Source organism: Acartia tonsa, chromosome 5 (assembly GCF_053477335.1).
Source record: "Acartia tonsa isolate MP-2025a chromosome 5, ASM5347733v1, whole genome shotgun sequence".
NCBI lineage: Eukaryota > Metazoa > Arthropoda > Copepoda > Calanoida > Acartiidae > Acartia > Acartia tonsa.
In genome coordinates, this window is record NC_137264.1 from 23,085,210 (window position 1) to 23,110,674 (window position 25,465).

Consider the following 25,465-nt stretch of genomic DNA (forward strand, 5'->3'; position numbering starts at 1 on the left):
AATTATTTTTTGCAAAAAGGCAGGTAGAGGATTTGATTGCTCGATACCTGGGCCCTTTAAAGATTAGAAGCACATAATTTCTTGCATTTTTGTATTGCCTTTTGGTAGAGTTAACATGGTAGGTATTTTACCAATAACTTGTACTTTTATAAAAGGATATTCACACAGAAAACAAAAGAACTTCTTCCAGGGACAAAAATCTCGTCTATTCCCAGCTATCAGAAACTCAGATGATTGCAAATAAGAAATATTCCTGTCATTTGTGCCAGAAAGCTTTTGCCAAAAGAGACAATATGAAATATCATTTAAGGGTGAACTACAATATATCTGGTTTGCTTATTTTTTTTGGTTTCCTACAACTTTCCACAACCTGCTTAATTTGGCTGATTGTCATTCACAGTTTTTTATGCCTTCTGATAAAATAGGCCTATCGTTTTTTCGGATGAAGGAAACGAAGTTGCGGGTTTCGTCGTATTTTCACAGTAGCTTTTGAAAGGTTATTTTAGGTTAGATTATTTCCACGCAGGGTTATGCTATTGGCCCTGCAGGGGCAGGCTAGAAAAAGGAGAAAAGCTACAGTGAAAATATGACGAAATCCGTAACTTCGTTTACCCGTTATTTCTTCTTCCGCCAATTCAATTACAAAAATTACGCTTTTGCATAAATAGTAGGTATGGCCTTTGGGACTTTGAAAACAGTAATCTTCAAAAAGTTTGTCTGTGTGTGTGGCTGTTTTAGGAAAACCATATTCAGTAATCTTTTTTTTCAATTTTCTTGAAATAGGTACCTAATTTTTTTTATATTATAAAAAGCAAATAGGCTATATTGTAGATAATTTTTTTTTTTAGAAAGTGCACAATTTAGATATGAAAATAAAGAAAGGTAATATGACGTTTAAGAAAATGGATGACACAATGAAAGCTTCTCTCAGCAAATCTAAAACATCAGATAAAAGTGATGTAACAGTCTCAAAAATGAAGAAAAATAATCTGGATTTAGCAAATGCCCAATATACATCCACACCCAAGGATGACCAGAAAAGTGCTGAACAGAAGAAACTTGATAAGATGTGTGAAAAATATATTGAGAATGTTGATGATAAATTTGTTTGTAAATTTGGGGATGAAAATGTTTTTACCAGTTTACAAGGAGCTAGATGTCATATGAAAACTCATATTAAAGTTAAAACTGATGATCCAGCTCTACAAGCAATAAAGCCATCAGAAATTTTCGAACCTGTACCTAATCCTATAACTGTTACTACTCCTGAAGGGGAATTTAAGTTTGAAACAGTGAATGATGTTTTACGAGCTCTTGATTCTAACCCCGTACCACCTATACCAGGCAATTTTCATTAAGAATTTTTATTACTTTATTTAAGATATACAAAAAGCAGATGAGCCCCTAGCATCTAGGATTCTAGTTTTATGCAAAACCTCCCTAAAAATTTTGAGTAGAACCCATGGATTTTGGTGTAAAATACGCGGCCGTTAAATTGATGTACACATCCTCCATGATGAAAAAAATGCCCTTATTGTAAATATAAATTATTGGTTGAAAAGTTTGAACACTATCCATTAAATCAAGATTTAATAAAGTATACAAATGTGAGTGCACGCTTTCAAATCTTTGGATACCATTTATTTTCCTATTGCTGTATAAAGGCAGGGAGTAAGGGAGGGGACAATGGGCAATTAATTCAATTTAAGAGTTTTTGAAGAAAGGCCATGAAAACCAGAATAATCCCGAAAATATGGTGGAAATTGTAAAGTGATTGTTGATTAAATCTAGCAAACCATAAACTAAGAAAAAAGTTCCAAGAAATAAAGCAATTATTTGAAAATAAGATTACCAGTATTACAGACTGACATAACCATTCTGTAATTAATTACTAGAAATATCTCCCTGGAACTCTACAGATGACAGGGAAAGAGAAAAGGTATTTGGGGACAAGTGATGTGAACACGAAAAAAAGGGGCAGGCAGGCGTGTAGCTGGATTGGCAAGTATATGACCCGCACGCCTTCCTGCCCCTTTTTATCCTGTTTATTTCCCCCACCTCCCTTCTCCATTTCCCTTTCTCGTCTATTTTTAAAAAGGAGGTGGGGATGAAGGGAGTGAAATATAGTATGGGAGGGGGGCCGTGTATTTATATTTAAAGTACTCTCTGTCTGCAAAACTATATATATTCAAAACTAACATAGCGAGTAACGGCATTCCTTGCGCAAGTCCCCAAACTCAGCCAGAAACTGCTTAATTCTTGCACATTCCCTTTAAGCCAGTCCCCAAAGTCTGAGACTCCTAAAGATTGAATATTCGATCCATTGTCCCCTCCCTTACTCCCTGGTATAAAGGGATAGTACCACTAAGTGCATTTTTAAAAAAATAGTTAACTGTAAGGTTTTTCTATTTTAAATAACGTAGTAATGCATAATATAAAGTTATTGATTAAAATTAAAAGATTTGACTAGGGATTTTCCTCAAAAAATGAGATTTTTATTTTAATCTTCATTACATGTTGTACGTATATGGCGAAAACTTTTTTGTCAAAAATACATCTTTAGATAGCATTTACTAGTTAATAGAACTTTAAACTTTTTATACAACAAAATACACATGACAAAGAATGACCAATAAAATTTACAGTATAGTACTTAGAGTAGTGAACTTTTTATATGTCTTAGTAGAATATATTAGGCATTGGATAGATATGATTATGTGATAAAGAATTTTAACATTGACCTGACCAAACTTTTTTTATTTGACAATATCTAAAAAAGTTAGTGATTTGCCACATAAATTACACGAGAATGGTCTATTTTATATATATATATGGTTAGTTGGTAATTCCATGTGAGACAATGTGTATATCGTAAGTTAACCGGACGGTTTTGTTAATTTTTAAAATAGTCTGTATCTATAGAAAACCTGTCCTATGAAGAACCGGGCGTTATTTCTTATGTTTTTTAAGTAACTTGCCCCAAGGGGAACCCCTGTTAATTTTTTTTATAACTCTTGTGAAATATGCGGCAATTCATTCTCTAATACTGGTGTTTTGGCTATACATAATACATATTAGGAAAAAAAAACATTCTCATGTAATTTATGTGGCAAATCACTTTAAATTTTTTTTTATATTGTCAAATAAAAAAAAGTTCGGTCAGGTCACTGTTAAAAATTCTTTAACACATAATCATATCTATCCAATGCCTAATATATTCTACTAAGACATATAAAATTTCACTACTCTAAGTACCTTAACTCTTTAAATACACTTCGTGGAACTATCCCTTTAATTTATTCATTAGTAATGAAAATCTCATTCATCAGATGAAGCCTTGAAATGGACTTTCCGGAAGCCTCATAACAGCGGCTTTATAATTTGCCGACTGTGTAATAAGAGATTAAAACTTTATACCAAAAATACAATTAATGGTAAGATAAAAGCTCATCTTAATCATGTGCATTGCCGCAACAAGCAGATTGATTGTCAGGAATGCGGGGCTAAATACACAACAGCTCAACAACTAATGGCGCACTGCAAGGTTCACCACCCGGATATATTGCACCATTGTCCAAGCTGCTCAAAATCATATTTTGAAGAATCTGAATTGGATAAACATAAGGTAAATAGTTGTTGCTTTTTACAAAAATTCGATTTATATCCGCTGGATTAGAACCGGTTCTCAACCTTACTGATAATTCATGTATAGCATCGTATTAGAGACAATTTTCCGCTAATATTGAAGTAAAAATCATAATAACACCTTAATCTTAAATGTTATGATATTTTATTTTGATATTCGTGGAAAAGTGTCCTTCCTATAAAGTTTTTCTGAAATTTTAAATCTATAAATTATTTTAAGATAATACATACTTATGTAAATTAAAGTTTAAAGGGTTTTTAATAACCATTCTCAACCCCAAAACCTTTTTACATTTTATGGGTATAACAAACATTTTTTACATAATATAAAATAAAATCAGCAATTTAAAAAAATGTCAGGAGTTGCATGTTGAAAATCGAACATCAACCAGAGAAAAGAAGCTCATACATTCCACACTTTCAGGCAATAGAATAAGGATAACTTTATCTTATCAAAAATAACGACTATGAAAAGAAAACGAAGTAGCGGATTTCGTCGTATTTTCACAGTAGCTTTTCTCCTATTTCTTGGCCCTGCGGGGGGCTAAAAATCCTGCGGGGCCATTTATCCCTTTATATCCCTAGAAATTAGGGTTGGCAATCCGAAACTGGGATCCGGAATCCGCAAAAATTTGGGCCAATTTTGGAATCCGAATCCGGAATCCGTTTTTAATAGCGGATTCGGATTCAAAATTGTTAGGATAAAATTAGCGTCTTGAGTTTTTTTGGTCCGAATATATATGTTAATTTTTAACAGTCATTTTGGCCGCTGTAGGGTCTAGAAATTAGGGTTGGCAATCCGAATCCGGGATCTGGAATCCGCCCAATTTTTAGCGCATTTTGGAATCCTAATCCTGAATCCGTTTTTTAATAGCGGATTCGGATTCTTAATTGGTAGGCTAAAATTAGCGTCTTGAGTTTTTTCTTTTAACTCGTCCTTTTTGAAGGCAAAGATTATCATCATTATATGTATATAATATCTTTGAAAATTTGGTTCTATTCTCGGAAGTGAATTATAGAGAACACCAAGAACATTAATTTTTAGGACATATGTAGCACTTAAATTTTTTAATTTAAAAAAAGCCTTTAAAAATATTGCTAGAATCCGGAATCCGCCTTTTTTTAGAAGGATTCTTGTAAGAATCCGAATCCGGTCCAAAAATTTGATGGATTGCCATCCCTACTAGAAATAGAAGAAAAGCTACTTTGAAAATATGAAAATACCCGGTAAAATTGAATCCCTTAATTATTTTATTTAAAGCCTTAAATATTGCTAGAATCCGCGAAGAATCCGTTTTATTTTTGGACGGATTTTTACAAGAATCCGAATCAGGTCCAAAAATTAGACGGATTGCCATCCCTACTGGCAACTATCCCTTTGTGTGAAATTTTGCCATGGAGAACCTTTAAACTAATTTCTCTTGTTTATAAGATATTCTTTATTTCTATTATTGATTAAATTTAGAGAGATCCTTCAGGAAGCATCCATGTTACATGTGTACCAAAAGTTTTAGCCAGAGTGTAAGTCTGAGAGAACATCTTGAGAAAGAACACAGTGTTTTAGCAGAACTTATGGAGGAGACTTCTAGCTATGGTGGCTCTGGTCAGATTTTCTTTTGATTCCAAATGTTTGAAAATTCCACATTATTAATTAGTATAGGGAGTTCTTAGAATTATCTCTCTACTTAAGTCGTATTTATGCATTTTAGAAAAAAAGCTTTTAGTTTAAACTTTTTTACCAATTCTAAAACATTTGTGTTATTGTCTCTAAAGCATTGATTTCCAAAAGTCTTTATCTAAAATAAAGATAATCTTTATTTTTTAAAGAAAATAATCTTGGTTTAAAAATATACAATAGTCTAAGGCCTTTTTTCAGTTTAGGTAAGTTTAAAAACCATACCTTACGACAACTTTTCTCCTGTCATAATATCCACGTATATTCTACATCCATTTCTGTAACTAAAATTAATCTTGTTTTTAGAGAATGGTAACGAGCTTCACATGAAGGAAGAACCCGCTGAGTTTCTTATTCAATCCATGCAAACTAGTAATGAGCTTAATATCAAGGAAGAACCTGCTGACTTTCTCATCCAATCTCTGCAAACCAGTGATGAAGAATTTGACATGAATGAAACATCAACTAAAATGAACCAGAAAAACAAGAAAAATTCAAATTCTTTTGTACGTGATGGTTACCAAACAATACCAGAGGATGTCTTGGATAAACTAGAAAAATTTGAAGAAATTACACCCCTTGGCTTCCGTTATGTAAAGATAATTTATAATGATATAGGATTATATTTATGTGATATATGCAATAAGACAGCTCCAACGAAGGGGAGTATGCGCAATCATAAACAAAATCATAAAAGATTTGACGTAACTGTTGACAATTATGAAATTGGAATGGAAACAAAATACGAAATTAAAGGTTTTACAATTCCAGAAGCTGAATTTGAAAAACTGGAAAAGGTTGAAGAAATAACACCTCTTGGTTTTCGTTACATTAAGGTTATTTACGAAAATGAAGAAGTATATGTCTGTGAAAAATGCCGCCTTACAAAGCCAACAAAGATAGGTATTAGTAATCACATGAGACATTATGGACACTTTCACAAAGTTGCTGCCATGAAAAAAGAAGTAAATACTGCTACTAAAGACAATGGAGATGGGTCATTCTCATGCAAAATTTGTGGCAAATCTTTTCCATCTGAACATGCTTGCCGTGGACACATGTCTTGGCATAAATCAAAAGGTAAAACGATCAAAAGATTTGGAAGTCTGTCTGGAGTGAATGGACACATGACCACACATAGCAGAAAAGGAGAGTATGAATCAAAGGAATCTTTGAAAAGTAAGAATTCCCTTAATTCTGGGGAAGACAAAATTACCAGATCAACAGACAAAGTTGATGAACAAAACCAGTTTTTCTTTATAAGAAAAGAATTGGAAGAGAACATTTATTTTTGTAATTTTTGTGATAAAAACTTTACTTCCAAAACAGGTGTCCTTTACCATGCTTCCCGTAAACATGGAGATAAACAGTTGGTTGATAACAGTGCACATGATAATACCATATTTAGGTAAGAAAAACACATTTTTTTAGTGTATTCTCCTTCCACAAATTCAAAATTTTATGCCTTTTTTTTGGAAAAAAAGAGATATTGTTTTTTATTTTGAAATTTGAATACCATTTCGTTAATTAAATGGCCCTTGGGGCATCTAAAACAGTAGTCTATAAAAAGTGTCACGATATGTGAACTGCTACTGTGCATTTCAACTAATTTTCATCAATTCAATTTACTTTGGCCAAAATTTTTAGAATAAATATTTATCGCATCGTATTATAGACAGCTTTTCGCAGATATTAAAATAAAAAAAATTAAGATTTAAACCCCTGGCCCTTCGGGTCTAAAAGAACTTGTATTAATTATATGAATTTTATTTTAATATTCGTGGAAAATTTTCTGAAACATTTTCATTGATCTTTGCAAATTGTTGTTATTAATTTTTATTTAGTTAAAAATCAGTCAATAAATAAAAAAGTTGATTTTTTATATTAAGATGTTCCCAGTGTCCTGGACAATTTACCAACAAAACCGATCTCATAATCCACGCAGACAAAGCCCACAAGCCTCCCAAGGCATATGTTAAAAAAGAAGATTGGCCAAAGCAGAAATTTACTGGTCCGGAAGCTACACTTTTGGAAAAGGTTGGATTGCTATGTTCTTTTTAAGTTTTTGTAGTGAATCTACTTTTATGTGTCTTAATGCCTGACATTCCAAATACTTTCATGATTTTAAAGGTATATACAAGCGACTACGCCCCCTAGTAGCCTCTATTGGCACTAGAGTATAGGGGGGGAGGGTGGGGAGGCCACCCCATTCCTCCACTTTTAATGTTAAAAATATGAAGGACTATTTACTATTGGAGAGTGGTGGAACCCTCCCCCATAAAGGCTATAAAATAGCATTCATCTTCCCTTGACCAATGAGAAGCTAAACTGTAAAGGAGAACCATATCGGTTTGGCGGCATTTCATTGTTTGTATGATCTTAAGGATTTATAAAAAAGGTTGTCTATACAAAATGTAAAATTTTGAATTTTTGTCTATCTCTAAGATTTTATGTAAATCTAATGTTGTAAATACATACAAAAACAGACAGTTAAACCTTTTTTTAATTGAAAATAATAGTTGTTTTTTTTTGTTCAGGCTAAAAAAGACTATGAAAGCTTGTATAAAACCGGACGGACCAGTGGTGGTGATGTCATGTTTATATGTAAACTGTGCAATAAGAAATACAAGAGTAGAGCTAACCTTCCTCTGCATGCAAGAATACATACAGGCACAGTACTTGTAAAACCTACGATTTTAGCTCTAATGTTAACGTGCGCTTAGATTACGGGGTGTTATCAAAATTGAAAACCCACGACTGTAGCATATCACTTTACATAATACTCGTCGTTGGATTCGTATCTCTGCTCAAACCGCGTCATAACTAAGACGTTAAAACCTACTGCTGCTATGACATATGTGCGACATTAATAGTAAATTTATGGAGAATGCCTTAGCCATAGACAAAAACAGTTCGGACTTCCAGATAAAGGTCGTGCAATTAAAGGCTTTGGGTGTCTGCAATAGTTGGTATGTTAGTGCCTTGGGACTAACTAGAAAGGTATGGCCCTACGTTGTTATCAACTGTCCCAAGAGATAACAATCGGAAATATATCAAATCTAAGATGCCTTGGCCTATAATATTAGTAATGATTTGAAATTTGTCTTAATCATGTTAAAGCGTTCACCTTAAGATATTTCTATTACATTCCAACGTAGATTTTACAAGCATTGAAATTCAGGAGAAAAGCCATTCTCATGTGAAGATTGTGATTTAAGTTTTACCTGGAAGTATCAACTGAATGAGCATAGGAGTGAGGCGCACGGACAACAGCTGTTTAGATGTAGTATGTGCCCTAAAGGTAACATTATATTTATACTTTAAGGAAGCCTGCAGGAAATACACCGCTCTAACTGTTCAAAAACTTCCACAAGTAGACCAAATATTCCAAATTTAAAGCCTTCAGCTCCAATAACAAAAAAGTTATACCTAGGCATCATAAAATGAATTGAAAGAGTTGAAAATCTTCGAAATTTTTCCAGCCCATATTTCAACATTAAAATTTAATAATACCACCTAGAAGCAAAATTATAAGCTTATTTTGGGCACAAAGTTAGAATGCCAGTAACTGATTACATTTCTACAATAAAACGCCCCTTTTCATAGTCAATATTTCTTAAAAAAATCCTGTTTTACTTTAATTTAGGTTTTACCATGAAATAAGGGGACTTATTCTTTATTTTTCTTGATGAGACAAACCCTTTATTCATATTGTGTTTCTTTTAGGATTTATTAACAAAGAATCTTTACAACACCACAAGGAAATGAAACACAATGGCGCCAACAACGTAAAGATAATACTAAGAAATTTTGCATGTGATATTTGCTCAATAACTTTTACAACACAGAGTCACCTATCTTATCACAAAAACAGGGCCCATAAAGCCAAAGAAATTGGTAAAAATATTGGGGGAATCACCAGCAAAGAGTACAAATGTCCGGTTTGCCAAAAGGATTTTCAAACAAAAGATCTCATAACAGATCATATCAAAACTGCTCACAAAACCCTGGATGACCAATCCAAGAAGATTGCACTTGATATGATTGATAAACTAGAAATAGAAGTTGAGGAGAGAAAGAAAAATGAGCTTGAAACATTTCCATGTCGTGTTTGTAATAAGAGATTTATTACAAAACATTTTTTGAACAAACATGTGGAGTCGTTGCATAATACAAGTAACTCTGAGGCTTCTACAAGGGACACTCTTGTTTTAATTTTAAAAAATTATATTTTACTATTTATTAGGTATAAGTCACCACTTTTTAGTGAGTGCATTAATTTAAGGACCCTACTCTTGTATGATAAAATCTTTTCCTTTACTTAAATTATGTCAAGATTTTTCTATACTTCAATAAAAGTAATATGATGTCTATCTGTGTGTCGGTAAAGAGTAAATTTTACAAATCCAAGTATAGTTATTTAATGGGAGGGTATCTCCACTATCCCAAGATAAATTCTTATTTTATTTATAAAATGTGGCCTAAAACTACTCCAAGACATAAAAAAGCTTCCTTATTGGTCTTTTGCTACAAAAAGAAACATTTTACTTTAAATTAGTTTTAAAAAAAGAGTTTAATTCTTTAGTAAAAGAAAGTTTGCGTCTGCAGAGGGTGAAAGCCCGAAGAAAACGAAAACATTAATCCCATTATATTCATGTTTATTATGTGAAAAGTCATTTATATCAACAGAGGCTGTGAGTGCACACATGAGAATTATACATAATTCAGGTATTGAAATAAGTATTTAGGCGCTTTCCCTCGCAATGCATAGCTAAAACAGGTTCAACCCACCCACCCCCCTCCCCTTAATTATTTTAATTTGTTCAACATAAGAGGTTGGGGGTTCTTTGCTCGATATGCACTTTGAGGGAAACCATCAGATTTTCTTTACATAAAATATTACCTATGTAGTTAATAATAGAAGGTACAATCTATTTTGTATATTATCTGTAATGTAAGCGTTATTGGCATTGCGTGTGTGTGTGTGTACTTGTAAATTTTAATTAAAAATGCGCGATGGAGTTAACCTAAGAGAAACTGCACTAATCAAACAAATATGAGATTGTATAATTTTGTTTATATAAAAACCTTTTATTAAAGGGTGTGCAAAAAATGCGTATCTTTTTTTAAATTTAAATTGCGCGGCTTGTGTTAATAGTACAAAAATGTTACGCATACCGTCAGAACTGCTAAGTAGTCTAGTTTTTGGAAATATAAGAACGATTCCTCTGCTACGTATATTTAGGGAGCTACGTGTTAAAATGTCCCAACTGACTTAAAACTTGACTTGCGAGTAAATTTTAAAATATAACTAAAAATTTTAGAAGATATTTTACAAAAAAAGATGCCTAGATTTTTTAATTTCAAATTGCGCGGCTTGTGTTAATAGTAGAAAAATGTTACGCATATCGTTAGAACCGCTATGAACTGTATTTTTGGAAATATAAGAACGGTTCCTGAGCTACAAATAATCTAGGAGCTAGGTGGTAAAATGTCCTAAAATTTACTAGCCAGTTAAGTTTTAAGTCAGATGGGACATTTTAACACGTAGCTCCTAAACTATGCGTAGCACAGAAATCGTTTTATTATTTCCTAAAAATATACTTATTAGCGGTTCTAACGTTCAGTGTAACATTTTTCTACTATTAACACAAGCCGCGCAATTTTAAATCTAAAAATGTAGGCATCTTTTTTTTGTAAAATCTTCTCGAATTTTTAGTCATATTTTAAAATTTACTCGCAAGTCAAGTTTTTACGTCAGTTGGGACATTTAATTTAGCCGAGCAATTTGAATTTTAAAAAGGTACGCATTTTTTTGCACATCCTTCATTTTGCAGGGTTTGTGAAGCGAATGGTTCCATCCACTTCCCCACCACCCAACACAAAGTCCCCTGGTAAAAATGACAAACCTTACTCCTGTCCTATCTGCCAGAAACGTTTTCTAACCAAAGAGTACATCAAACACCACGTTGATCGTGTCCACAAGGATGACGTAGAATGTTCTGTGTGTCATCAGTACTTCAAACACACGTCTCTGCTAGAGGAGCATATTAGCACAGCCCATAAGAATTATTCAAACGGCGGAGGACAAGAATCTCTAACTCATGATGTTAATATTAAATCTGAAGTTATGGATGCTGAACACGCACAGGTAATCAGGGATCTAAAGGGATAAGACAATGGCAGATAAATTGATGTTCATCCCCAATGATGATGCACAAAAATACTCCTTCTGTAGATTACAATTAGTGGCTGAAACGTTTGGATACTCAACTTAATGAACCAATCAATTGAAATTCTATTTAAATCTCCAAAGTTGTTAAGCCAACGAATAAGAAAACGTTCTTATAAAACTTTCGGGACCAGTGCAATAAGCATTTCTTTGTCTCCTCCCTCCCTAACAGGTAATGATGTCCTGAGAAACGTGTAATATAGATTTATTTTTATTTTTCAAAAACAAAGTGCTTAATCTTATTGAGCATCCTCCCACCACCCTCCTTAATTTTAAACTAATAGAAAAAAGTGGGATACCCAATATAAACTTAACTAAACGGATTAGGAATAAACAACCCAACGTAAACTGACCCTTCCTATTATTTTCAATCTATTTTTTTAAATATGGGGGGGGGGGTGGCAATGCTCGACATTGAGGCAAATTGTCGATTCTTCTTTCCAATAACTGGAAATCGTCATTTGATGTGTATTTTTGAAAGGTTGATGAACCTCAGACGTCTTGGTTAGAGTCCTCTTTTGATATAACTGCTGTCAAAACTGAAGACATTGATGATAATGATGATAGTGGGGAACAATATCCTGAGGATGGCGAGTACTTGGAGAGTGGCGGAATTGCTGAGGAAGGCCAATATTTTGATGAAGATACAGGGTGATTAAAAAACCTTGACCTTTTGCACTCCCATCTCCCTAATTTTAAAACGTTTTTGTATCCACTGCATTCATCAACAACTCCAATGATAATAAACAAAAGTACCCATGCTGTAGAATAGTATTATTGTATTTATACTTAGATTTAAAGTTTTTTAAGCCTACGAATACAAGAACGTGTTTTAAAACTTTGTTAGACCAGTATGAATTACCAATGTCCCCTCCCTCCCTGTAAATGCCGCGGTTATTTTAATCACTGTATTGAAGTTATGATGTTGATGATATTGATGAAATAGAAGTAGAAGAGACTGGTATTGAAATAGCCTCTGTTAGTCACGTGGCTGCTGACCAGACATACCAACAGATGGAACAAACCTATGAACAGGCACAAATACTTACAATATATTACCCTCGTTCGCTTATGTCTTTATTGAATCACTAGCGGCTACGCCCCTAGAGGCCTCTAGGGGCATTTGAGGAGGAGAGAGTCGAATTTAATAATTCAATTTCTTATTTTAGATTTTAAAAGAAAAAGTAAAAAAAAATTTACGTTTGATGTTTGTTTTTCGTTAAACTCTCTTTCTAAAATTGAGAAATTAAAAAAAATATTATTTCTCTAGGGAGGGTGGTGGTACCCTCCCCCAAAATAGTTATAAACCTTCCCGGGACATATGAGAATCTACCCTGTTAAGGAGAACCCGATCGGTTCAGCGGTTAGCGAGATCCTTCGGTACAAACAAACACACAGATACACAGAGAGACACACAAACATCCTGTTACTTTAGTATAAGGATTGATAGTTAATCTGGCTGCACCTCAAATAGTTAGTTAGACAGGGATAGACAATTGACAACACATTTGTTTACGCCCTCATAAATTCAAAACAAAGGTAACCCTTTATTAGATTGTAATTATTCGCTAAAAAGTTTAGACACTCTTAATTGCAGCAACAGTTTAGTTTCCGTGTAGGTAAAGACTTGGAAAACTCAAGTTGGGTTCCTCTAAAGTTAAAAAATGTAGCTCTTGGCACACTTCAACCGTTTTGCTGTATAGAACACTAAAATAAACAAATTTTGTAATGATGTGGTTTGCCCAGGGATGGAGGGAGGGGGGGGGAAGAAGGGGTGGGCAGTGGGATGTAAATTAAACTGTTCACTTTTATAGTTACATCATCCTATTGGTTGGCTAAAAAAAACTTTGCATATTTTTTAGTGATGGCAATCCGTCGAATTTTTGGGCCAGATTAGGATTCCGGATTCTTAAAGAATCCGTCGAAAAAAAGTGGCGGATTCCGGATTCTTATTTTTAGCGGATTCCGGATTCTAGCAATATTTTAAAAGGATTTTTTTTTTTAATTTAAAAATTAAGTGCTACATATGTCCTAAAAATCAATGTTCTTGGTGTTCTCTATAATTCACTTCCGAGAATCGAACCAGATTTTAAAAGATATTATATATAATGATGAAAATCTTTGCCTTCAAAGAGGAGGAGTTGAAAGAAAAAACTCAAGACGCTAATTTGCCAACCCTAATATTTTTATTTAATTTTAATTTATTGGTTCGCAACAAGCAGTGTCAAATCTTTCCAGCCAATGATTTAAATCTAGAGAATGGGTAATTTTGTTTACCATCATTGTGGAATATTATTTTATCGTCCATTGTATTTTCTCTAAAGAAACCCTTTTTGCCTCACTGTACGTGCATTGTATTACTATTGGCGGGAAATATTCAAGTATTTTGCCACGTGTCAGATGTACGGAGGGTACGACCAAGATCTTGTTGAAGAATTTTCTATGGATGAAGCTCAACATCATCAAGAACAAGATCCTTTGTCCATGTAAACCTGAAACTTTTCGGTCGGTCAAAGTTAATTGTTGCATTTAACTTTATTGATAACAGTCTCAGCAAAACCATTGGAAAATTAAACATATATAATATCAAACCGCAGAGAAAGTAAAACGTAGATTGAAATATAGATTGGTAAATTTTCCTTGTGTCCCTATTTTAACTGTTAATTAACAGCATTATTAAAAGGGATATTTCTCCGAAATGCATTTTAACTTTAATGCTAAAGATATGTTTTTCCCATTCAATGAAAATAACTATATTTATTAGGGATAGATTCAAAAGAATATCTACCATCTCATTGAATGCCCTTTATGAAATTATCCCTTTTTAAAGCCAATTCAACATTATTTTTCTTTCTTCTTTCAAATTTTTATTGAGAAAAATTTGAACCAGATTATATTTATAATCATTTAATTTGAAAATTCAAGACTGCTTACGTTGAAAATTGTTTTTTTGATTGTAAGTGTATTTTTTAAATTTTTTTAGTTCATACCAAATAAATTCTTACAGTTTCTAGTGATTAACAGCTTTTTGCATTAATGTAAAAATTGCTGAACTTATGTAATTGTATAAAAAGATGCGGCGTTCTTATTGATTGAAAATTATTGTAAGTATTTTTTTGTAAATTTTTTCTTATCAATAAATCTGTTTGTTAATACTCTCTTGTAAATACTCTTATTTCTCGAATCGTATTATAAACAGCTTTCCACGGATATAGAATGTACAATTATAAGATTAAAACCAGTTTTTAAGCCCCGAGGTGCCGAAGGCACGGGCTAAAAAAGGATGTCTAATGCCGACATTGATAAAGTCATTGAATATAGAGATTCTTCTTCTGGACCTTGGAATCCATAATGATATTCTTAAAATTAAGTGAATATTATACAGACTTTCTGGTAATAATTATAGAGCTGCTAAGCTTTATAATCATTACCTTACAGTAAATTCAGTAGAAGTAAATTCAGGGCTGTCAGACAAGGAGTACCTCAAGGAGGTGTACTTTCTCCCCTCCTTTTTAATCTTTACATGAGCACCCTGCCTACTCCACCAGGCAACATCAAGCTCATTTCCTATGCAGACGACTGCCAGGTACTCAACTCGGGGCCTCTCATTGACCCAACCTGCCATGAAATAAACCCCTACCTGGACCAACTTGCCACCTGGTTCAAGGGCCGCAGTCTTGAAATCTCCCCGGAGAAATCAACGGCCACAGTCTTCACCACTTTCAGCAATGAAATGAGTGTCACCCTCCCTATCACCATCCAAGGGAAAGACGTGCCGACTGTCAAGCACCCAACCATCCTTGGAGTCACCTTCGACCCGATGCACAACTTCGGGCAGCACGCCATCAAAACCAAGAAGAAGGTACAGCAGCGCACTAACGTGCTAAAATGCTTGGCAGGGACTGACTGGGGTAAGTCAAAGGAGATTATTGTAAATACTTACAAGGCCATAGGTAGATCAGTTCTGAACTACGGATCACCGGTCTGGACGCCATCTCTGAGTAAGACGAACTGGGATGAGCTGCAAAGAGCACAGAACAGTGCTCTGAGAGTAGCAACTGGTTGTATTAAAATGTCACAGGTTAGTCATCTTCACCAGGAAACCAACATCCTCCCTGTGAAAGAACACAATGACATGCTAACGAACCAGTTCCTTCTCTCCATGCACCGCCCAGTCCACCCTAATCACCACCTTCTACATGAACCAACCATGCCTAGAGACAAGAGAAAGACCATCATCAACAATGTACCTCTTGTCAAACCATATCTCAGAGATGGTGAACCGGTCGAACGCAACTACAAGAAACGGCTAAAGAAGATTCATGACGACGCTCACAGAGACTGTAGAAATAAATATCCTGCAAACAAAGTTTTAAACTCACGACCCCCTGTAATTAATGTCCAGGAAGAAAAAGGCCATACACGTATGACGCGGTGCACACTTGCCCAACTAAGATCAGGATATAGTTCTTTTCTACGGTCTACAACAAGCAGATTTGACACAGCACAGAGCATACGATGCCCAGATTGTAAATTAAATGACCACACAACTGAGCATCTTTTTAACTGTACAGCTAAGAACACCTCTGGACGCAGCCCAAAAAGTGCGCAGAATTCCTTGGCATATGAAGTGACAACATCTGACCTCCAGATGGCTAACAACAACAACAACATTACCTTACAGTTTCATACCAGATTTGACATGGATAGATCAATAGATATGTACACAATCAACGATAACTATTAAAACGAACGGACTGACCCTAATTTTATAGCAGCTTGATAATATACTTGAACGTGGAGCTTGAGCTGGGCCTAGTGTCTCGTTTTACTACAAGAGTCTTAGGTCCAAACTCTAAACTTTGGCTTAGTAAACAAACAATACTTTTTGAAATGTTCTATGGCCCTGTAAGAAACACAAAGGGGTGTAAACAACAAGTAATAAAGTTGATATTGAAATAAATTAAAAAATAAATAAAATATTCTCAAACCAATTTTTCTTTTATTTAATTGTTAATTGCCAAAATCAATATTACCTCACACACAGTTATTTGTTAAGTATTCTGATAAAAGCATAAATATCTTTATTTGAAGCATTTCGGTGCTCCCCCACCCCGCTCTCCAATTCTTCTGATTTTAAAATAAATCAAAACAAGGAGGGAGTGTCAGAACTGAATGAGCAAAATATAATCAATAACTCTAAACAAAATTTCTTCCAAAAATGCTGAAATAAAGGATACTTTCTAAGGACTAATTTTAGAGATTCCACGCTTATTATTGTTGTTGTTGTAGCCATGATTCTCTGAAGTTAGGACTCAGATGCACACAGAGATTGGAAGTGAGAATCCTTTGGCCAATCTTAGATTGGTAAGCTTCATGCACAGCTGATTGTATTCTATGTTACATTACAAGCTGACCCGCAATTCTCGTGGAAGCTACTCAATTATTACATCACCCTGTCCTAGAGTTTTGGCAGGTGTTCCATATTAAGCCACCCTAATTAATGGCACTCTCATACAAGGAACATGGATGAGGGAAGGCATAGTTAGAGCTGCTTGATTTGTAGAATCCTAACTTCCTACAAATCTCCCCCCTTACAACCCTAGGGCATTTTAGGGAAGGTTGCGTGATCATAATCTGACAAATTGTGACAGCATTTGTCAACCAAGTGCAAAGTCTATGTGGGGACTTGAACTCGATTTCTCCCAACCACAGCGTAGTGCGCTAACCACTACACTACGGGACACCCTTTTATTCCATGCTTATGACATTGTACCTTGTTGCAATAGTAAACAGAATTTCAAACAACTGATGAATAGGATAATTATTTCAGATAAAAATTTGTTGTTAAAAAAGTAATAAATCAGCATGTTTTAAATGGACGTACTAACTTTCCAATAATGATTATAGAGTTACCACGATTTCTACATCATCATGCAAAGTTTAAATTCGATAGGACAGTTCTAAAATATTTAAATAAAAGAAAGTTCTAGCTGTTCCGAACAGACAGACCAAACCTAATTAAATTCTAGCTTTGACAAAACAAAAAGCAGCGACCACAGACTTATTATAACATTTGATTTTCTGTTTCTAGATGCACATTTTTAAGTTTTAAGGCTGCAGCTGATGATTGATGTATACAACTGGGCTCCTAACTGCTGCTGTTAACTTATATAAAGGCGGCTAATTTATGGCTGTGGCTGAATAAAAAGTAGACATACGGCTAACGATGTTGATATACTTTTAGTAAGACTTTGATTATACAGAGGTTTAATTGTTTACTGTTACGGTAATTTAATTATTGGAGATTTTTATAATAAAGCTAATATACAACAAACTTTGTCCGTCTTTATACTAGTGACTGTTCTCCTAGTATCTAGGGGCGCTGTATCAAAGGGGTATGAAGGCTCACATCTCAAAATAAAATAACCCAAAACTCTCTCAGGACCTATGTCAAGTTAATAATATCAGTGGTTATTAAAATCTTAAGCTTTAGATAAGGAAACCTTACTATTTGTATGGGATAATACAATCCTAAATTGTATCCTGTGAGATCTAAGTAATTTTTGTGTGTTTTGTTTTATGCAAACTTTAAATATGCATGGACAAATTTTATAGGTGCCTGTAACATTTACTCTATACAGCGTTTCGGAGCCGTTTAATTTTGATGCGTCTCCGCGGAGCCGTATCTGGAAATACGGCTCCAGCTCTGGCTCCTACCTTAAAATTAATATATCAATTTTTGTTCATTATTGAATTTGATAAAATGAAATAAATAATATAAAATATTTTGCTTTTATTTGATTAAAGCTATATAAAAGTAGAAGAATGTGTGTCTATTTGTTAAGTAACAATAGTTTTTCAGTTTATTATATAGAAATAGACCGTTGCCAAATTATAATATTACTTTAAAAAATCATTTTTAGCTAATCTGGAGCCGGAGCCGTTTTTAACGAAAAATACGGCTCCGGCTCCACCAAAAATGTTGCTGCTCCCGGCTCCAAAATGTTGACTCTATATATGAATTTATACTCTTATCTTAAAGTAGTAATGTTACTTTTTTTAGCTTAAGATTATAATAAAAACTGAACTGATTCAGTTCTTCTGTACAGGGAAGCTTCTCATAGGTCTGAGATGGTTTTGGGTTTTTTAGTTTTTTTAAAGCCTTGTGGTTTAGACTATTTTTTGCCCCCATATCCCTTTAAATACAGAGCCCCAAGAAGGTCTCACTATCCGCACTTATAGTTAAGGTTTTTAACTATTTTGGGGAGAGGGAACCCTTAGCTTTTCAAAAGAAATTGTCTCTAAAGCTTAACTGCTGGAACTAATAATTTATCTGTTTTATTCATTTCTATGAAGCGTTACTTTAGAATATGACTATTCTTGTTTTAAGAGTACAAATTAAAATATTGGTTCTAAATAATTGAAATCAATACTGAAATCAAGTCTCTGTCTGCTTATAAAGAATCAAGCACCCCTTCAATTAAAATGTTTTTTTTGGTAATTATTGTCTAGTGTAACAAGCGCGAGCTGCAGAACACGACGAGCGGACGGACGTTACTTAGTTTAACTGTAGAGAAGCTTCGCTTCCATCCCCAATAACACAGAGGATATGTTCACAAGTTTATTGGTACAAAAGTTTAACAATACTGATGTCAATCGCTATAGAAAAAGGATGGGTTAAATGCGATAATAATAGATTCATTCGCCTTATATATTTTGGGGGAAGGGATCAACAACACACAAAATGCAATTTATCTACAGAATTAGGGTGGGTTAAGTAGTAATATCAGATTCCTCTCCCCTTTAAATATTCTGCAGGAGGGAATCAATGATTCAATAGATATACAAAATTAAATTAAAATCATGGTTTACATAAAATTGGGGTATTCCTGTCCAGTTTTTTGTTTAGGAATGAATATTTCTTACCCGAGGGAATAAATGATGAACCGAGCTTTCCCCTCTCTTGGTGATGATATCATCAACGCCGATATGATTTTTAAACTGTTCCATTCTACTTTCAATAGAGGCGAAACTGGAATGGTACATTTATGTTTACACATCTGCGTATTCATAAACATTGATTTCCTTATTTAAATCGACATAATAGTAATGGTATTTTCTAGTTATTATTTTTATTTTACATGAATTTTTTTAATTATAAATAATATTTTATACATTCCTACGATTAATTTTTAAAAAGTATGTAAGATTTCAATTATGTCGATTTTAAAAGTGTAAACCAACATTCCAGTTTCGCCTCTCTTGAAAGTGGAATGGTACATTTCAAAAATCGTATCAGCATTGATGATATCATTACCAAGTGAGGCAAAATTGGAATGGTGGATTACAAAAATCAAATCGTCGTTGATGATATCATCACCAAGAGAGGGAAAAGTGGAATGGTAAATTACGTTTTTTAGAGGGTCAAAACCGTAATCATAGATTTTATTTCTGCTTCGTTAAAAAAGGATTCAATTCCCCCAACTGAATAATGCTTCTGTTATTCTAAAATAAGATTATATTTTTCATGCATTTTTAAAATTTAGGACTATCTTTGGATATTGTATCTAATACTATGCTAATAAAAAATCATATTTATGGCTTCTTCTACAAGACTCATCCCTAGAAAATAGCCTAAATCCAAACCAGCCTATTATAAAGCTCACTAAGAGATAGTAGAACTAAAAGTTCACTCATGTTTAGGATTAAATCGAAGAAAAACTGTATAGTTTATAATTTTTAGAGTTAGTTGACACACTCTAAAAGTATGAAAACGGCCAAAAACCTGACCTAGACCAACCAAAAAAAGTTATAAAAATTAAGACCTTACAAGGGAAATTTTTTTGCTTGATAAAATCACATTGGTTGAGGCAAAATTGTTCGTCCTATTGATTGAGTCAGGGAAGACTCATATATATTTTGAAATGGTTTTAGGCTACTTTTTAACAACTAGCAGCTAGGGGCGAAACAAATAGTTAATTAAGACACAAATTGACTTTCCTTCTTTTCTGTGAGTTTATGTATAATAAATTGATGATTCGTGCCTGGGTGTGTGTGTGTGCATCAAATAAAAGGAGGAATTTATTTTGTTTTTGTTGTCTTTCATATACTAATCGTCATGCAACATACCATACCCGACATTTTTAAACTTTTAAATTTTGACGATCCCCTAAAGCCCAAATCGTGGGGGATCCACTTCCTCCCTTAATTTTGATGGGAGTGGATACACCCCCATGGCAAACGCTTTGGCTTAAACCAATGAGATATCCAAGCAAAGTTGCCCAAATAATAAAAGATGATGAAATCATAATAAGTCATGACTGTCTGACAGTGACATAATAGAATCATTTTTTCACTAATTAACACCTAATTTTAACCACTAATATAAAGTGATTGAATTATAATTTTTGTTAAAAACTTTGGTCTCCTTATTTTGAAGACGTTGTTTAGTTTACAATTTCAAGCACAAGAAATAATTATAAACAGCCACAATTTTTAAAATTTGTACATAGTGATGAATGTTTTATCTTTGATTTTAAAAACATAATAATTTTCCTTAAACAAATACTAAATCTGTAGATAACTTACTTTAATCTAATCACAAACAAGGATGACAACATCCGGCCATAAAAGCGAAGCTCTAAAATCAGAAGGTAGGAAAATGTTAACACTTGTAGAGTGTCAGAACTTAATAAGCAGAATTTTAATCTATAAATTCTAAACAAAATTTATATAAATTTGTTCAAAATTGCGTAAATGCCAGATACCGTTTAAGGCCATACTTACATTTTTAGGACATGATTATAGGGAGGTTTCGCTGTAAATATTGTACCTTGCTGTCCTGGGAATCATTGATCCAATAGTCAGTCAAGTAGGATAATTAAGGTGTAGGTATTCGTCTATCAAAATTTAAGATTTTACCACAAAAATTAGGCAGAACCATATTAAAGTAGGTATTCCAAACATATCTATCTTTTTATCTTTGTGAAAAAAAGATAAAAAAAACATTATTCAATTCCATGAATTATATTTCTAACTCCAGCCTATTGTATAACATTGCATGTACACTGCAAATTTTAAAAGAAAAAAAGTTGACCCTTAAAATTCCACCTTGAAGTGATACTTTTCTAATAGTTTATAGTCCACTAAGTCGTAAGCAGTAAAAATTAAAATCCATTAAGTCCCTTCTAACGAGATATTGGCAACTTTTTGCACACATTTTCGCAAACGGCAATTATTTCCTTTATTTGGAGTTTTGGTTAATAACATTTTCATAAAAGTTTTCAGTAATAATCATTTAAGATCCATTGTTGAGAAGAAATGACTGAAAAAGTGTGTTTCCATGCAAAATAAGCTTAAAATCTAATGATTTTAAAAATTAGCGATTTAATAGTAAAAAAAAAATATTTTTAACTTTTTGATAGCCTGAATATGTTTAATTTAGTTTTTTTTATATAATCTATTCTTTAAAAAGACAGGCATATTCTTTCAGATTTGAAAAAAATTTAAAAAATTAAAAATCGGAATTAATCAAAATTAATCTATAGCCTTTAAAAAATACTTTTGATATTTTTAACCTATATAATCAATAAAATCAATGGAAAATAAAATATTTTTATAAAACAAAGTTTTGGAAAAGGTTTAAGATAACTTCATAAAAGAAGCATTTAAGTAGGATATTTTTCTTGTCTTTTAAAAAAATGCAAATTAAACATAGTTAACGACTATTTAATTAGCAAGAATGGTAATAAAATATTTCAATAACTGCTTAAACCTTTTTGTGGCCATGTTATTTACTTAAACAGAAATTCTATTTTGTCAGAATTATAAAAATAATGAAGTATTTTCAAAAAAGCTTGCAAAATAAACGTAATTTTATCAAACTTCCTCACAGTTTATAGAGGGTATTGTTGTAAAATGTTAATTATCAAAATAAAATCTTCAATTTACAACGTTTAAAACACCTAAAAGTAAATTCTAAGCAAAATTAGATTTATTTCCTAGATTTAGAGTAGCTGCGCTACTTAAAAAAACATCTAGTATTAAAACCAATCAGCTGATCAAATTGCTATAGACATCATTTGTTGGGTTGTTATTAACTGAAACATTTTTTTTTCTTTTTAATTCTAAAACGATGCTTGCCATGCTAAAAACGCTATGCCCCCAGCAATCATTATGGGCACTAGAATTTAATCCCCTCTATTTTTAAATTTAAGTTTTACAAAAAAAAACAAGGATCACATCTGTTTAGCGGATAACGAGTTCCTTTGCTAGAGACAGATATACATACATCCCGTTATTTCCATATAAGGACTAGCGGCTACGTACCCTTAAATCCTCTAGGGACAAGTGGCTCAGATAATAGGGGAGGGGGCGTTGAACACCACCCCCTCACCCCCGACCGATAAAGATGCGGCAAGGGGCCCGACTGTTAAGAATTAAGTAAATTATACAATATGACATTTAGTCAAATTTCAAACAAATATTTTTTCATTAATTCATTTATAAAAATCAATATTATAAATATGAACTCACAAAGAGACGTTGTATGTTATCATAATACATTTAGTCTGCTATGTAAAACAAAACAAATTTTTTTCTTCTTTCATTGCAGGGATGATTCTGGTACAAAAAAAAACAAAAAAAAATAAATTATTTTTAATTTAATTTGATATTACCGTACAATATTTTTTATATACATAATTTAAGAAATATATTCATAACATCTTTACCTGTCATAAAGACGACATATAAAATCAACATCCTGATAAGGATATTAAAGTTTATGTTAAAAATTTTCAAATTCATTTTATGCTTAAGAAGGAACGAGAAGGAATTGAATCTCAACATTAACTTGTTATTTTGCTTGTATATTTATCATATTTGTTTACAGTTTATTGGTAAAGTTTGGTAATACTTTATTTCGAGTCTATCATGCAGTGTGTACGTATATTATGTATAAATCTATGAAATTAACATTATCAATAAAGTTACAGTTCTTCTTAGAGGAAAGTTTATTCATCTTAGCATAATATAAAATAGCAAAAAGAATATAAATATTTTGAAGCTCCTTTATGAATTCTAACTTGTAATTTTTCTTAAATTTTCACCTTATGTCTCCCATAAATGTTATTATGTAAGAGCCTATCTTCCTGTCAAATCGGAAGAAAACTGGGTGCTATAACTCAAACTGTTGAGCCCCCCCCCCCATTTTTGTTGTTTGATGATCAATAAATTGAATTGGATTAGCACCTTTCTGTTATGATTTTGCTCTGCTAAAATTTCAACATTTTTTGGCCTTTTTGTTTATTATATTCATCGGAAGGGTGATTGATTCCTAACATTTCAAACAAACCAACCAATTAAGCCTAATTGATATTGAATTGTCAAATAAGCGAAACACGCTACCTCATTTATTGGCTTAAAAACTCTGAGGCCTTTAATATAATATTGTTTGGGTTGTATAAAACTACCACTGTTCTAACTTTTCCACCAATTATTTTGACCTTATAAATTAATATTGGTATTTATTGCGCTTTCTCTTGGAAGGGTGGTGGCACCCTCCCCAAAAATAGTAAAAATCGTTTCAAAGCCTATGAGAAGCTACACTGTAAACGAGAACCATATCGGTTCAGCGGTTAGCAAGATCCTTTTGCTTAGACAGTCAGACGCAAATCCTGGTAATTTTATAATAGGATGGTCTTATCCCTTAAGATCCCTGGAATAAGTAGAGAAAAATATTACCACTTTCTCCAGATTGTTGTAACACTAACTCCACATGATATTGAATGGTATTGACCAAATAAAACGATAGCCTGATATCTAGTTGCCGAAAGTGTACGCAGTTTCCTGGGTGTTTCCTCATCCTCGCTCAATATTTACTACTAGCTACAAATCTTCAAACTTCCCTTAAAAAAATCAAAATTTGAATGTGTAAACGATTTATACAATATACATTATAAATTTGAATTTTTTAAATTTTGATTTTTTTTTTTTGAAGTTTGAAGCTTTTTTAGCTAGTAGTAAATATTGAGCTAGGATGAGGAAACACCCAGGAAACTGCGTACACTTTCGGCAACTAGATATCAGGCTATCAATAAAACATATGCAATAAAATTCACGCATAGAGGGACAGGACAATGGACTGTGAATAAATCTTTGGTAAAAATCTGTCTTTTATAGCTCACAAATATTGGTTGAAAGAAAGGTTTGTAGATTAAGCATGATTGTTGTTTTATACAATAATAGGGGCTGCGCCCCTAACATCTATCGGCTCTATATTAGAAGGGATACGGGATGAAAGAAAAATAGCCTAAAACCATACCTAGACTTATTTATGAAAACGAATTAGCCTTAAACCATATAAGGACCTATAAGAAGCGTCACTGTGAAGGTGAACCATATCGTCTCATTGGTTAGCGAGATCCATCGCTACATACAAAAAAAAACTTACTACTTTATATATTAGGATCTACCTTTATTATAGATAAATCTTAAGGGATAAGACAAAGAATGATAATTTGATATAAATCCAATTCTTTAATGACAAAATTATCCCTCCTGAAGATTATAATCATTGGTTCTTAAGGGATTAGACAATGCTTGATAAATTGATATACATCCCATAGACGTCCAAGGGGGGGGGGGTAATGGGGCGATTACCCCCCCCCCCCCCCCCCATTTAGAATTTACCCCTACCCTGGGGGTGCCGTAGGCACCCACAACCATTTAGGAGGGGGTATTTACCCCCCCCCAAACAATTTTGGGGGGTATTTACCCCCCCCCCCCCAAACAATTTTGGGGGGTAAATACCCCCCCAAAATAGAAAATCTCTAACAAAAAAAAATTTTGCGCGCTTCGCGCGCATTTTTAATACTAAATTTTTGATAAAATTTAAATTACCCAAAAAT

The 25,465-nt window shown here is 33.2% G+C and overlaps 1 protein-coding gene across 1 annotated transcript in view; it reads left to right on the forward strand.

The window, feature by feature from the left end:
- LOC145319069 (uncharacterized) overlaps nt 1-14,707 on the forward strand; it is a 20,043-nt gene extending 5,336 nt beyond the window's left edge. Inside the window, exons 7-21 of the mRNA XM_080160893.1 lie at nt 156-311; nt 849-1,344; nt 3,330-3,625; nt 4,006-4,069; nt 5,111-5,248; nt 5,627-6,728; nt 7,210-7,357; nt 7,858-7,990; nt 8,502-8,621; nt 9,047-9,516; nt 9,904-10,048; nt 11,158-11,471; nt 12,034-12,203; nt 12,470-12,587; nt 13,953-14,707. Of these exons, the coding sequence (XP_080017019.1) occupies nt 156-311; nt 849-1,344; nt 3,330-3,625; nt 4,006-4,069; nt 5,111-5,248; nt 5,627-6,728; nt 7,210-7,357; nt 7,858-7,990; nt 8,502-8,621; nt 9,047-9,516; nt 9,904-10,048; nt 11,158-11,471; nt 12,034-12,203; nt 12,470-12,587; nt 13,953-14,042 (3,960 nt within the window). The 3' untranslated portion in view covers nt 14,043-14,707. The remainder of the gene's footprint in view (nt 1-155; nt 312-848; nt 1,345-3,329; nt 3,626-4,005; nt 4,070-5,110; nt 5,249-5,626; nt 6,729-7,209; nt 7,358-7,857; nt 7,991-8,501; nt 8,622-9,046; nt 9,517-9,903; nt 10,049-11,157; nt 11,472-12,033; nt 12,204-12,469; nt 12,588-13,952) is intronic.
- The last annotated feature ends 10,758 nt before the right edge of the window (nt 14,708-25,465 follow it).